Genomic DNA, 14,605 nt, shown 5'->3' with positions numbered 1-14,605 from the left:
TCGATCCCATTGAAGTTGATAAGTGGCTCCAGATGGCGGCAAATCACATTTGCTCAGCATGTCAGTAAAGGCCATGATACCAGGCAGGTTTTTGAGGCAATTTCGGAAAGCAATCTTGCAGTAATTACGACCATCAGTATAATTTCATATTGTTCCTTACACACCACTGTTCCATTTCAAAACAGACACGCTGTCAGGTGAAATCCCTGTATCTCAACTTTTCAGGATCTAAGAAAAACAGCCTTGTTTTAGCTTGATCACAGTGCATTTTTGACTTTATCCTGTGGATTTTCTTTTGGTTTCATAAGCCCAAGAGGTCCGAGAATTTTCTCAACCCTCTGAGGAGCGTGTAATCCTTCAACTGAAGTGCAAACATGAAAATCACCAAAATTGGAGTTACATGGTTTTCACAGGACAACAGCGACATGTTTTTCTTCAACAGCGCCCTGCTTCCCACTGACAGTTGCACACATTCCCAGGGAAGCAACTGGGCACCTTGATGGTAGTTGATGAGCATTTTCCATTCACTTACCCCACCCACATTTTCCCAGCTGGAATACGATTGGCCCCAGCAGAAGCCTGTTTTTTTCCAGCTCCTCGGCTGCCTCTCTCCCCACTTTATCCCAGTTGTCAATCGCCACCCTTGATATAAGCAATATGAGCCATCTCTGCTGATGCAAAGGTCTGTCTGTATTTCATGGTCATGACACTCAGGAAACTCTGACACACACATACAGTACACACATGTCAGCATACTCATTCACACAAGGCTGAATGTGCAGGGTCACATGCATGTACACACTCATAACATGCGTACTCTCTGACCAGAAATTAATGTGGGGCTCTCAGGGCAAAAAAACGTCCTTGAAAATTCGAAAAAGGCCTGAGAAATAAAAAATGAGGGGGCAAAAAAATACCCTTGCTAATTTGGAATACACTTTCTATTTTGCAATTCACCCTGTTCACATTTTATTTGTTGAGTTGTCAGATATTTTCACGGGTGAATGCGACCGCTGTCCCCCGTGGGCCACCGGAGGCGATTTGTGACCGAGGGATTCTTTCCAGTGTGTTCCAGGCGAGAAAAAAATGGAGAGGTTTTTGATCAGAAAACAACCGAGCATGCAGCCTGAAGCAGTAGAGAATGTTGGCACCGGCGCAGCCAGCGGTATGAGAAAATGCCGACCCAAACACAAACCACTGCGTCAACAAAAATAAAACAACCAATATCGTAAAAAACTCAACAATCGAGTGGTGGAAGATTGACTGGTGGGGGACAGAGAGTGGGGGAAGCAGCACCATCCTCTCCTGTAAGGCCTGCTGCCAGTTTCCAGCAAAGTGGGAAAGAAAGAAGTGTGGGATGTGTGGTATATGACAACTTAAAATAAAATAAAAACAAAATATACAAATTGAGTGTTTATTTGCCAGTATGCAGTGCAAATGCATCATGTCATAGTTCAATAAAATTGCCCCCAAAATGGACCAAGATGTCCCTAAAAATCAGATCAAGGGGGTAAAAAATGTCCCTACAAAAAAAAAAAACATGAATTTCTTACCCTGGTATACACCTGTATGTGAACTATCTATTCCCTACACACACACACACTCCTTAAGTGGCCTGTCTCTGTAATAGGTGTCAATTTACCACACGTTACTGGAAGTGATGTGAACTTTGTGAACCGTGATTAGAGAAGATGTAGAGGGCCATAAGGCGGGGAGGCCGAGAGGTTCACACAGACACGTCTTATTAAAATAATAAACAATGACTCCAATAATGCTTAATGAGCTTGGCAACTCACGGAGAGGAACAAAAAAAAAAAAAAAGATCACTTGGCTTTTTAAAGATATATTACCTCATCTGTTGGGAGCTGGCTAATAACACGGCAAAGTGTCTCTCTCTGTCTCTCTCTTTATCTCTCTCTCTCTCTCTCTCACACACACACACACACACACACACACACACACACACACACACACACACACACACACACACACACACACACACACACACACACACACACACTTCCTCGAGAAAATTAGAATTAGTGTCTGTATTGACTGCAATTTGAAGCAGCAGAAGAAAAGTAGTGCTTTCACTTTCGAGATAGAAATTTTTGAAATGGAATAGTTGGAGTTTAATTCCAAAATGAGAAAATTGCTGGTTTATAAAATGAAAAACATTGTAGAATTTTGTTAGTTATAATAAGTAGTATTGTAATATTTGTCATTGTTTTTTTTTGTTTTGTTTTTTTAAGGTTTAGTCAAACAGTATTTTCTGAAATATCAACTGCTGATCCCGTTCCTCTTAAGTTCTGGCCTGACCTCCATCATGTTTTGCTCTCTCAACCTCATATGATATTGTTCCAACCCACTGAACCCACTGTTGTTAAAAACAGGCTGAGGACCACTTTGGTTGATATTTGAAGCCCCAGTGGATTTGCGACAATAGATTTTTTTACCTGCATGGGGGGATTATTCTCTCAAATCTCAGGTATTAGTGGGCTTACCGGGGGGATTACGCCTTGTACTTGATTCGCAGTCGGTCCAAACAGATAATGCACGGGTATGGAAGCAAGTGTACCTCCAAAAAAAAAATAAAATAAAATTATATCCTGAACAAAAATAAGGACAGACAGCAGATGCATTAATCATCTCGGAGATTCTCGGCGCTGTCAAAAGTGGGTGGTTTTCCCTAATGGCCCAGCAATACATTACGTGACTGCGGCAAATTTGCAACAGTGCTTCATTGTTCTACGACATAGATACTGAGACATTCATCAGACCGGGGAGTCCCTGTTTTTACAATATGAGAAATGTAGCCTCGCCCTGGGACTCGGGCTCATTAAAATATACAAGTTATCTTGTCATGCGGGGACTCCTCCGAAACATAACAGTGATGCATGCGTTCCCAAATCTTAGTTAAAGAAACATTGCATTGGACTCTACAGCACTGCACTAATCAGATTTGCACGGAAGTCTACACTACAATGATATTGAGTTAAAAGGCACATTCTCCAGTGTAAACCCGGTGACAATCAGTGGATTTCTCTGTAGATATCTAATGGTTTCTATATATGGTAAGGGGGTTTCTGAGGTAGTGCAGATGGGCATCAACAGCTGTGTGACAAATAGCTTTCATGCTACTTATGCAACTTAATGTCCCATGTGTTGCCCGCATTGATTTTGTCACATTTACCAATTTGTGGAGGCAGAGGTGACATTGCTTATCTCAGTTGCCTCAAAAGTAGCTCATGTAACATCGGCCTTATTTTCATCAAGCAACTCAAAGAGGTGGAACTCAAACATGAAACGATACTCACATTAAGAATATATAACCTCCTCTGGCTCTGTTAATATCTAAATCCTGTCTTTCTATGACTGTTTTCAGTCCGTTTTAGCACAATGGGCAGAGTACGTCACCGACCCAACTAGGGGTTCAGTTGTTGCCGGGGCCACTTATAATAAATACGTATAAAGATTGTACCGGCACTGATCATGCTAGCGGGACGAGGCCTCTTGCACTAAAATAAATGCACGCATGGTGCAGTAAGTGGATAAAAGCATCTGCCTATGGGTCGTCCTGATGACTCAGTCTGCTAATGCATCTACCAGGTACTGACAGTCACAAGGGTTTGAATTCCATCTCACACTTGGCTGTCACATCTCTCTCTCTGTCTCTCTCTGCCTCTCTCTCTCTCTCTCTCTCTCTCTCTCTCTCTCTCTTTCTCTCGCTGTCTTTCTCTCTGTACCTGTCATGAAAAGTAAAATAAATTCAAAGAATCTTCGAAGAGGATAGACTGTCACCTCACTTTCAAAAAGCCATCTGCCAAAAAGTGTCAGGTTGCACAGTAGCTTTATCCCCCTGCTGTTCACTCACTGACCTCCCTGCAGCTTGTCAAGGTCTTGGATTTTACCAAGCCAGGCTGTTGCACACAGGCTCCACAGGGACCCAGAGAGAGATATACATTATTGAATTTATAACTGTCATAGCTATTAAACTCACCTATCCCGCACTGCCATGCCATTTGACAAGAATACATTTATCTTAGCCAAAGTGTTGAACCTGGGCCATGCAGAGTTTGAAAAACAGATGCATTTCACTGTGGCAGGCAGGCTCGCTTGTGGTCAATAAACATCAATTCATACTGGATGCAGGGATAATTGCAGATGCTATTGATACTGATGATTCATGATGCTTTATAATTAGTGATACCTGGAGTGCCCTCCTCTTACTAATGTCACCTTGCTTGGTGAAGACATGTGTAACTGTGTTAAGGTGTTGAACATGGGCCAGACAGAGCCTCAGGAGCAGATGTGTTTCGCTGTGCCAGGCAACTGAACCTGCTTGGGATCAATAAACACCAATTCATACTGGATACAGGGATAAATACAGAAACTAAATGGAAATGAAACAGCATGCTCAACAGCTGCAGTACACCTTTGATTTTGGTTTGACTTGATTTGGCTCGGTCTGACTGATATTGCCTTTGCTGATGTTAAAGAAACAGCGTAGCAGCTCAGCATTCTGCTGTTGTTTCCATTCACAATCTGAACGGCCCGGTTCATAATTGCAGTAGCTTCCCCATATTGAAACACTGCTACCCCACTTTATTTGCATAATGAAGCAACATGTTTTCTTCATTCTGGAATGTGTTATAACATTAATGTACTTATACAGCAGTGTAGATTTACTCTTCCCCACTTAGTTCCCTTACAAGCCTGTCCTTAATTCTTTGATTTTTATTAGGGCATGAGGAGCAGGCTACCATGAAGTTCAGAGGCAGATGTTTTACATTAAAGAAACAAAATTATCTGTCATCCAGTTAATTAACTGTGTTACTAACATCACACGTCCTACATTGTGAAGCAGCTGAGCGAGGACACATTTAACCGTACCAAGGTGTTTTTTTATTTTTCACAGAGAGCCTTTCAAGCAGATGACTAAACTAAATTATCTGCCCTCCTCGTCTATATGTAAACAACAAAATAACGGTCTTTCCTGTTTTCCCTTGCAGTTGGGTGAGGACACCTTTAACCGTGCCAAGCTGTTGAACGTCGGCTACACGGAGGCTCTGAAGGAGGCAGAGTACGACTGCTTCATCTTCAGCGACGTGGACCTGATCCCCATGGACGACCGCAACCTCTACCACTGCTACGACCAGCCCAGACACTTCGCCATCGCCATGGACAAGTTCGGCTTCAGGTGAGGGGGGTGATGCTCCACTCAGTGGGGGATATCAGTGGTCTCCACCATGTTAGCACATTGCATTCATCTCACTGATTTTAGATTGTGCAGAAAAATAATTTCAGAAACAGCAATTTACCTGCTCACCATTCCCCTTCTTACGAATGAGCAAATTGGCAACTGATGCTGCCCACTTAGTTTGGTACGCTTCAGTTCAATTCATTTTGATGCAATTTGGGCAATGCCATTTGACTCTGTCCTAATTCAGAGCCAGGTCATCTCAATACATATGTGATCCCAATTAACAACTGTAACACACACACACACACACACACACACACACACACACACACACACACACACACACACACAATCTCACAGAAGCCTACAGGGCTAATTGTACCTTGAAGGATTATTGTGTGTTTTTGCAGTTGGGTTCTGTTTATTTATGTTCAAATTACTATTTCATATTTATGTTCAAATTACTATTTCATAATGCTCTTTTAGACCTAAACTGTGTTCTCACTGTAACTCTCAGTTTCATAGTTTAACCTTAGTTTGCACTTTATAGAATAAATAGTCAAAAGCTTGCCTTACGAAAAAGTTAGAAATGCAAAGTATGAGACTTGACAGGCCAGTATTTCACTAAATATTGGTGGTTATTCTGCTTTTAAATCATTGTCCCTAGCCTAAATTATCATGAGAATAGACCACAGTTCATCACTGACAATTTTTTTTAGCCCACACTGCTCCTGACTGAACAAGAACGCACATGAATACATGATGCAGTGCATAACTAACGAGTCTAAACTACGTGCAAAGACACCTTAACCATCTTTGACAACTGCTCCAAAATACAGGAGATTAATACGATGAATGGCCACAAGGAAGCACAATGGGGGAAAGCTAGGGTAAGGGAGAAACCTGGGAAGATTTGGGATTGGTGGCAGAATGCTCAAATCCATCCTGACTAGACTTACCTGCAATGGACATTAAGCTTTTTTACAAGCCATGAGCAGCTGACAGGGCCGTCTTCTGTATCCACTGTTTCTACAGCATGAAGAAACTTGATGTATAAGTAAACCTCATACAGAATACTTTATCTGCATACGTTGTATCTCAGAAAGGCACTGACTGTGTTGTGGCATTATGTTGTTGTCCAATTCTCAGTAATAAGTCCATAGTCAAAGTCCACCGCTCTTATTTCTTGTGTCTATTTGAACCTGAATCACAGCTCAATCACCACTAAATGCTTATAGCTAGACAAAAGTGTCAGAGTTTGAGGCAGTAGTAGATGAAATGTGCATGTTTTAAAACATGTACATGGTCAAAAGGTCACATCATTTTGTCTTCCAGACAGCACTGATGATATTTGCATTGGAATAACCATGAAAAATTGATCGATCTACATAAGTGTGAAAGGGTATTTTCTGTCAAGGGACTGATTTTCCACCCAGACCTCCATCATGTTAGAAACACAGAGCCAAGCGAGCTTCAGACATTTTACAGTGTGCTTACAGCCAGCACACACTGGTTGCCATCAGGGCCTGTTTTAGTCGTGTCATTTTCATAATGACACCTCACCTGCCCTCAATTACCTAAAAGCACTGGAAGCATTGATTAATGGCCTAAACATGGCCAGTGAATGTGACCTACCCATCCAAGAGCTGTCATTCTATAAGAGTTATCCTACTGAAAACCCTGAGGACCCAGCAGCTCCCTGATATAGTGTTCAATAAGCTAATGCTGCCTGGCAACAAATACAATACCAGGTGGTAAGCAGAGTTTTAGGTACTATTTCTTATTAGCAATGAATCAATGCAGACTTAAAAAGGGTTCAGCCATTTTGCCCGTTTTGGATGTGTGGGTTTGGCTCCTCCTATGCTAAAATATCAATACACGCCTACTACTGCTTTGAATTTGGAGTTTGTGCTGTTTGTGTTGTTTTTTCTTTTTCTTTTTTTTTGGTTAGAAAATTAGTTGCTCTTAGAAAATGGAGAAAAAGAAGAAAACAGAGGCCTGGTGGTTGGAGTGACTGGAAGGTCACAGAATCGATTCGAATTAATTACTGATGTAAAAATCAGAGAATTGGTTGCCAAGGTCAAATAGTCTGGCTGCCTTCTAGTGCCCAGGAACCTTTTTTTTTGTTCTTTTGTTGTTTTTTGTTGTCACATTTTTGGGAAATGACACCTTGGCAGCTTTCAAATTTAAAGAAAGAAAGAAAGAAAGAAAGAACTGATGGAAGATTGACTTCAGATTTCATGCAGATCAGATTTAGTCAGGAAGTGATCTTGTGGCAGAGAGTAATTCATTGTTACTACCATGGTACTGTATATTTAAGCCGTGTCATTTTAGAAATGGAACCTTAGCTGCTCTCCACTCTGAAAGCAATTCTGAAAGTATCTGACAAATGGTTGAAACATTACCAGTGAAAGTCACATCACATTAAGTGCCATTCCATTACCTTAGCACCTCACAGCACCCAGCAGCTCTCCAAGCAGAAAGGATCACCTTGGAGCCGGCCAAGTCCATTTCAAAATATGACTCTTTGGAAAACATTCCACAAATTATTGTCTCTCTAGAACTGATGCAATATAGTACATATTGTACAGTTTGGTGGATGGTTATCCAAAGTGCAATTATTCTGTAGTACCACCAATTGGTACTGGGAATCAAATGGCTAATCCTGGCAGTGTTAGCACCAACATCTATCCAGTAAAGTACAGGACACAACTTGTATTGTCAATTTTGAGAAAATAAATTAAAGACAGACAGGATGCCTACATGGAAAATTCAAGCAAGATTTAACGAAACAAGTGAAACATACCCTCCCCCACAAATGATGCAAGCACCTCTTGGGCCAATCAGTAACAAGATGCGTCATCCCTCCAAGTTTTATCAAACTCGACTGGTGATGTAGCAGTTATGGTCTTTCAAATTTTGAAATTTTGACCTTTAATTATTGTGGTTCCATTAGGCAATTCAGTGTAATTTTTTAAATGCCAGAACACAGTGCCAAAATGCATCATCCCTCCAAAGTTTTACAAAATCGGACCAATGGTGTCACATGTGACTTAAAAATTGTGACCTTTATCTGCAGTACAGTACCCCATTAGGCCAATCACTGTAATTCTTTAAGGGCAGCTGGATTTGTGTAGAAAGTTTCATGTCAATCGGACAGTTGGGGCCTTTCAAAGTTAAAAATGTTTGACCTTTCATTATAGCGCCTCTATCAGGCCAATCAGAGTAGTTTGCAAGAACACGGTGCTAAAATGCATCATGCCTCCAAGTCTCCAAGTTTTGTCAAAATTGGACCAGTGGTGTTTGAGGCATTTGAGTTAAACATTTTTACCAAAGAGCCTCCATTAGGACAATCAGTGTTTTTTTTGTTTTTTTTTGTTTTTTTTTAAATACTGGAATACACTGTGCAGGTGCATCAAGAAATGTATCGTTTGACATATGGACAGATACATATAAGAGTCACATTCTGGAGCTGCTGCATTAAAAGCAAGGCAACAGTAAACATCTTTATTGTTTATTTATTGTTTAGTATGCCACCTTGTTTTGACCTGTAATTGTAGCGCTCCCTTGGGTCAGTCACTGTAATTCTAAAAATGCCAGAATACGGCTGTGAGATGCATCATTTCCCAAAGTTTAGTCAAACTGTGATTAGTCGTGTCTGAGATATCGCGTGTGATGGATGAACAAATGAATAAACGGAAGGAGACTGATCCATTGTCTCAGGGGACAATGAGAGTTTTCTTTCTGTTTTATTTTGTTTTGTTTTGAGCTTATACACAAATGTGCCCATAGCCTAGGAAATCATCCGATTTGTTGTTTATGGTGCAGCAAAAGAAACTGTTTCTTGAAGGCATTACAGAGTCTTCGCTTTCCTCTTGCTAGCTAGACTTGTTCAGATTTTTAAACTCAACTGTCGAAGTTCACAAGAATAACAAATGTCAAAGATAGATTTTGGTTTGTTTATCTTATTTTCACTCTCCCGTTGGCTCTCTCTCTCTCTCTCTCTCTCTCTCTCTCTCTCTCTCTCTCTCTCTCTCTCTCTGTCTCTCTCTCTCTCTCTCTCTCTCTATCTCTCTCCCTACTATGTGTCCATTTCAAGCACAAGCACATAGACAATCTCCCACACATCCAAATGCACACACACACACACACACACACATACATTCCTCACCATATTGTTGCTGGGAGAACTGCAGAAACAGACGGTCTCATTAGTGTCTACTTGTCATCTTTCAACAGGGAGCTGTCATCCTTCTGACAACACACACACACACATACAGCAGATGCACACACATACACTCCACACACACATACATACACACACACACACACATACGCATAAAAATACACATGCATCACCCTCTGGTTAGACTCCGGGCGCCTGTCATGACACTCCCAGATGACATCCGTCCCACTCCACTAGTCTCACAAATTTTAAGAAAAAAAAAACACTTTTCTAGCCTCTTCCGTCCAGTGTCTGCAGCCACGAACACACACACACACACACACACTTTTGTGAGAGGAACACAGACCCATCTCCATCACCCTTGCTCTGTAGCCTCTCACTTCCTCCCTCCTCTTTTTTCCTTCTTCTCTCTTTCTCTCTCTCTCTCTCTCTCTCTTCCTCTCAAGAAGAAGAGAAAATATTCTCCTGTCCCTTCCTACCAGGCAACCAAATAGAGTCTCAATATATTTCTTATCTGTCGTTTGACGGCAACAGCATATGATATCGAAGTGTCCTCCTATCCCTCTGACTCTGCTGGCTCTATTTCATCATTTCTTCTTCTTCTCTCTTTTCCTTCTTCAATCCGTCCTCTACATTTCCTCTGTTCTCTATTCTTCCCTTTCTCCTTTCCTCTCCTACTCTTCTAAGCTGTTTTTTTGTAGCACTTTTCTCTTACGTGATCCTTTTAGGGTCACCGGTGGGGCAATATGACTCTGAACTTAACAGTCTTGGTTATTTGTAATGTCGGTGACTTAGGAATTGAAGCTTTTGCTACTGTTCAAGTCATTGTAAATTGCTCTGGATAATAGTATCATCAATATATCATTGTGAAATTAATTATGATATCTTGACATAATAACCGTAAACAAATGAGACCATGGTCGAGACAATTGGCAGCCTCTATGTCATGTCAGTGGTATTGTTAGGTCTAGTGTTTTCCAAAGAGGCTGTAGCAACTTGTCCCGCTCCCCTTCCCTGACATCGCTCTGCACGTGGTTGCTTTGTCTTTCACTTTAGTGAAGAGGATAAACATGTCGGGAGTGAATTTCCATCAGCCTTTCACTGGTTCCCCCCTTCTGTCATTCTGTCATTAGCTCTGTTTGCACTGGAAAAACAGTGGACTTCTTCCTCCTTTATGCCATAAACTAATCTCAATTTGTGCTGTAAAGCAATCCATCAGATTTCCTGAGAAATCCAATCCTGTGGCACACAATGAAACATGCAGTGTAGAAATGGTCTTGTTTGTTTACGGTAATTATACTAATGCCTCAAAATGAATATGGTAGTGATTTATTGATGTGAAAATGCTACATATAAGACGTAATGTAATTAAAATGTAATGTAATGTCATTTCTTCTTGTCTCTTGTCCTTAACTCCCTGCCATATAACTTTTCCCCCTCTCCCCCCTCACTCTCCTTCCCTCATCTCTCCCCTTTTCTCCTCCCTCTGTTTCCTTACCTTCCCCTACTCTCTCCTTTTCCCCATCCTCCACTGTCTCCTCTGCAGGCTTCCCTATGCAGGCTACTTCGGAGGGGTTTCTGGCCTGAGTAAAAAACAGTTCCTTAAGATCAACGGCTTCCCCAACGAGTACTGGGGCTGGGGAGGGGAGGACGACGACATCTACAACAGGTAACTGAACCGTCCAGTAATGGAACGACACGTGACATGAGCTGCTGGTTCGGTCCACGTTTATTTTGGCTTAAAAACACAAAACAATATAAATAAACAGCTCCTGCAAAACAAGTCATTAAATCTTATTTCTCTTAAAACGAGTGAAAAAATCTGCCAGTGGGGATAGATAGTTTTTCTTGTTTCTAATGCAAATCAACGTGTTTCAAAGATTTTCTTGATGTAGGTGACATTATATTGATGCCACCCAATTATACCCAATTTCCCCACAGGGATCAATAAAGTTTAATCTTATCTTAATTTACGGGTGGAGCAAATAAATTGCCTTATAGTTCAATATATTGTCACTTGTTTAAAGAAAACTCTTGAAACTGCATTGGAAATGAGTGAAATTATCTCACCCGTTGGCAGATTTTTTCATTTGTTTTAAGAAAAACAAGATTTTAAGATCCAAAACGAGACTAAATGAATTGCTTAGATGGGCTTTTTTTTTTTGCAATTGACAAGAGGGTGTTTTTAGTTTGCCAACTGCAATTTTGTGTTTGTTTTGAATATCCGCAATCCCATCCTATCACTTGTTTATTCTTCACAAGTGACAGGATGTGATTGCGGATCCTGTTTTCTTCATTGGACAAGACGCACCATCAGTGTAGAGAATAATATCTCACCTTTCAGGGATGTGTCTGTTTGAAATACACCTTGACTCTCCCTGTCTCAACACTTAATCCTCCTCTCGCTCATCACAGTAACGCACACACACACTCACACATAAGTCACACACATGTGCACAGTGTCACACACATGCACATGCATCCAGGCTCACACATGCACACGCATATGCGCATGGTGACAAAAGGTGACATACTCACCCACTCGCAGGCTCATACGCATGCATGCTCTCTCTCTCTCTCTCTCTCACACACACACACACGCACATTGTTTCAGCAACCACTGGAGAGTACAACAGCAAAGTAGGACAAAATCAAGTCCCTCCACACAAAAGTGACACTGAAGTTCTTCACAGAATGGGTGATTTATTATAATTGTTCAGACAAGGAGAATGATTAGCAAATAAATTAACCTTTTGAAGCTCTTCAATCACAGCTTTTAATGACTATCTCAAGTTCAGAGATATTATTACTGTGGAAGTGTGCTGAAACAAATCTGGGAAAAGAATCTATTTGACAGAAAGAAAAAAAAAAGACTTCACGCTGTTTCAACTTTTTTAACCACTGACAGGGTCATTAGTTGTATTTATGGGGTTTCCAGATGGCTGTTTGGCCTGAAAATTGTCGAAGTACCAGGTTTTGGTTCTCTGTAGTCTGGTTTGACTGATTACACACAACAGCTTCCCGGTGAGTTTTACACAGTTATACACACAGTGAGTCGCTTTGCAGGGTAAATCACAGCAGGAGAGGGTAAAGCCTAAACACCTGGAACACCATTTATAGGGTTACACCTTTATTAGCATTGTCTTAATGTGATGTGGATCTTCTTCAGGTCAAAAAATTATGTTGTGCTCCCATCTGCATCTATGGGGATGGGAGTGTAATGTTGACCTGATGTGTATATACAGTATATCATCATTTATCATATGCAGTGTACATCATATATATTTATACAAAGCCATATTATAAGCCATATAAGAATTGTCTCTTCTGTTCTTCGTCTTCACAATACAATATCAGTCAAATTTAACTACCACTTAACTCAAAATGAATTGGAATCAAAGTCGTTATTTAGCATCAAACAAAATGTTGTCAGCTGGATCTTAGACTATATTTTCAGAACAGAGAAGGTTTTGCTCAGGTTTGAGTGTATGTTTTATCCCCTTCTGAAAGAAATAAGATAAGAAGTCATCTATCATCTGACTATCCAACATAATTGAATGCTACAGCACACGGTCATCCGTTTGTGCATGGTACTAGAAACTAAAGCAGACAGAAACATAGAGGTGGAATACAATAATTATGCTTTAGTCAGTGTGATATTATAGAAATAAAGGAGCTGTAACCTTAAATACGGCTGACATTTTCCATATATACCCCGCACATTAACTCTCCTATGCATTTCACCTCCATCGGTCTCATCAACGAGCTGGAAATGTCAACTTGATATTGTTATACAACTGAAATAAACGTTTAAGAAATTGCAAATGAAGCAGTTGTCAGTTGTCATGTCAGCTTAGCTTCAAGAGAAAACTGATTTCGGTCACATAAGCACAAACACTTGCATACAGATGCACTTCTAGTTGTAGAAGTCTCACTTTTTATTATGCTTGCTTAAAGCTGCACTAGGCAATTTCATACGTTTGCAGCCCCAAATGGCAGCGAGAGGTAATTGTTTGAAATTTAAGGACTTCAATACCCAGAAATCATGTGACATTATATCAGTAAACGGCACACAGCACACTTTGTGTTTATACCAAAGCATACCAAAGGGACGAGAGAGTTCTAACGTTTGTGAGTCCAGCTTTCTCTCTCGCCGCTGTTTAGGAGACACTGTGTATTTATTTTGTTCTTCAGTTTCAATTTGTCATTTCCAGTGGGTGAGGAAGATTTCATGCCAGTGGCCATAACTGACACCAGAATTTAATTTGGGCAAACAGGGAGAATCTACAGCGTCTCATTTAGAGGAGACAGGGCGCTCTTCTCTATCGCAGCCCCACTTTGTGATTTAGGCTGAAAAGACGGGTATATTTTTACATAAAAGTCTCGCCCAGTGCAGCTTTGCTTAACTACTTCTGCACTTTGGCTCTATCCATAAGAAGGATTGTTTGGAAGTTACGGTGAAGGAACGGTCTGGTTGTTTGACAGGTGCTAGAGATTTGTGCTAAGATACACTCATTTGGTCCTGCTGTATAACACTCAGAAAGAACTGTCTGTAGTGCTAATGCAGGATAGTTGCAGGAAAATGCATAAAGGAGGACTTCACACTCACACACACACACACACACACACACACACACACACACACACACACACAGCGGGATGCTTCTTCACAGATAAATACAGCCTCAGTCTTTATTATATCTCTATTTTTCACTATCTGTTTCTCTTATTCTCTGTCTCTGTCCCTCTATCACTCCCACACTCTGAAGCTTATCTTCCTCCTTTCAGTGTAATAGCATCATAATAAAGACAACTTAAAATAGAAAATATGAAAATTGGTATTTTGTGAATGGATTGTATCAGTCAACAGTATTCAGGGGATTACAGCTGTTGGTCAGAGTCTGGCAAGATGTGATAAAAGTGATCTCTGTGTGTGTGTGTGTGTGTGTGTGTGTGTGTGTGTGCATGCACGCGCATGCGCGCGTGCATGCACACATACAATTGTGTGTCTAGGGATGACAGATAAAGTTAAACCTCTAACTTTTTATAAGATGATAGCTGCAATAGGCCATTAGATGCTGTAGATTTCCCTCGAGATATATTCCATGCTCCGACCGAGCTATTCTAGCTGCTGTGAAATGTGGAGTGATGTGCAGGGATATCATTATAATACCAGTAAAAAAAAAAAAAAAAACTTGCAAATTGTTCAAACATCA

General features: G+C 40.8%; 1 protein-coding gene across 1 annotated transcript in view; it reads left to right on the top strand.

Moving 5' to 3' along the window:
• b4galt2 (UDP-Gal:betaGlcNAc beta 1,4- galactosyltransferase, polypeptide 2) overlaps window positions 1-14,605 on the top strand; it is a 122,303-nt gene that overhangs the window by 86,608 nt on the left and 21,090 nt on the right. The window contains exons 4-5 of the mRNA XM_071519394.1: window positions 5,013-5,200; window positions 10,936-11,058. Of these exons, the coding sequence (XP_071375495.1) occupies window positions 5,013-5,200; window positions 10,936-11,058 (311 nt within the window). The remainder of the gene's footprint in view (window positions 1-5,012; window positions 5,201-10,935; window positions 11,059-14,605) is intronic.

Source organism: Centroberyx affinis, unplaced genomic scaffold (genome assembly GCF_046629955.1).
Source record: "Centroberyx affinis isolate AG114_WGS23_722 - 3 ecotype Tasmania unplaced genomic scaffold, CSIRO-AGI_Caff_v1 ptg000693l_1, whole genome shotgun sequence".
In the NCBI taxonomy this organism is placed as follows: domain Eukaryota; kingdom Metazoa; phylum Chordata; class Actinopteri; order Beryciformes; family Berycidae; genus Centroberyx; species Centroberyx affinis.
Note: the sequence above shows the minus strand (reverse complement) of the source record. Positions and strands in the feature narration are given on the sequence as shown.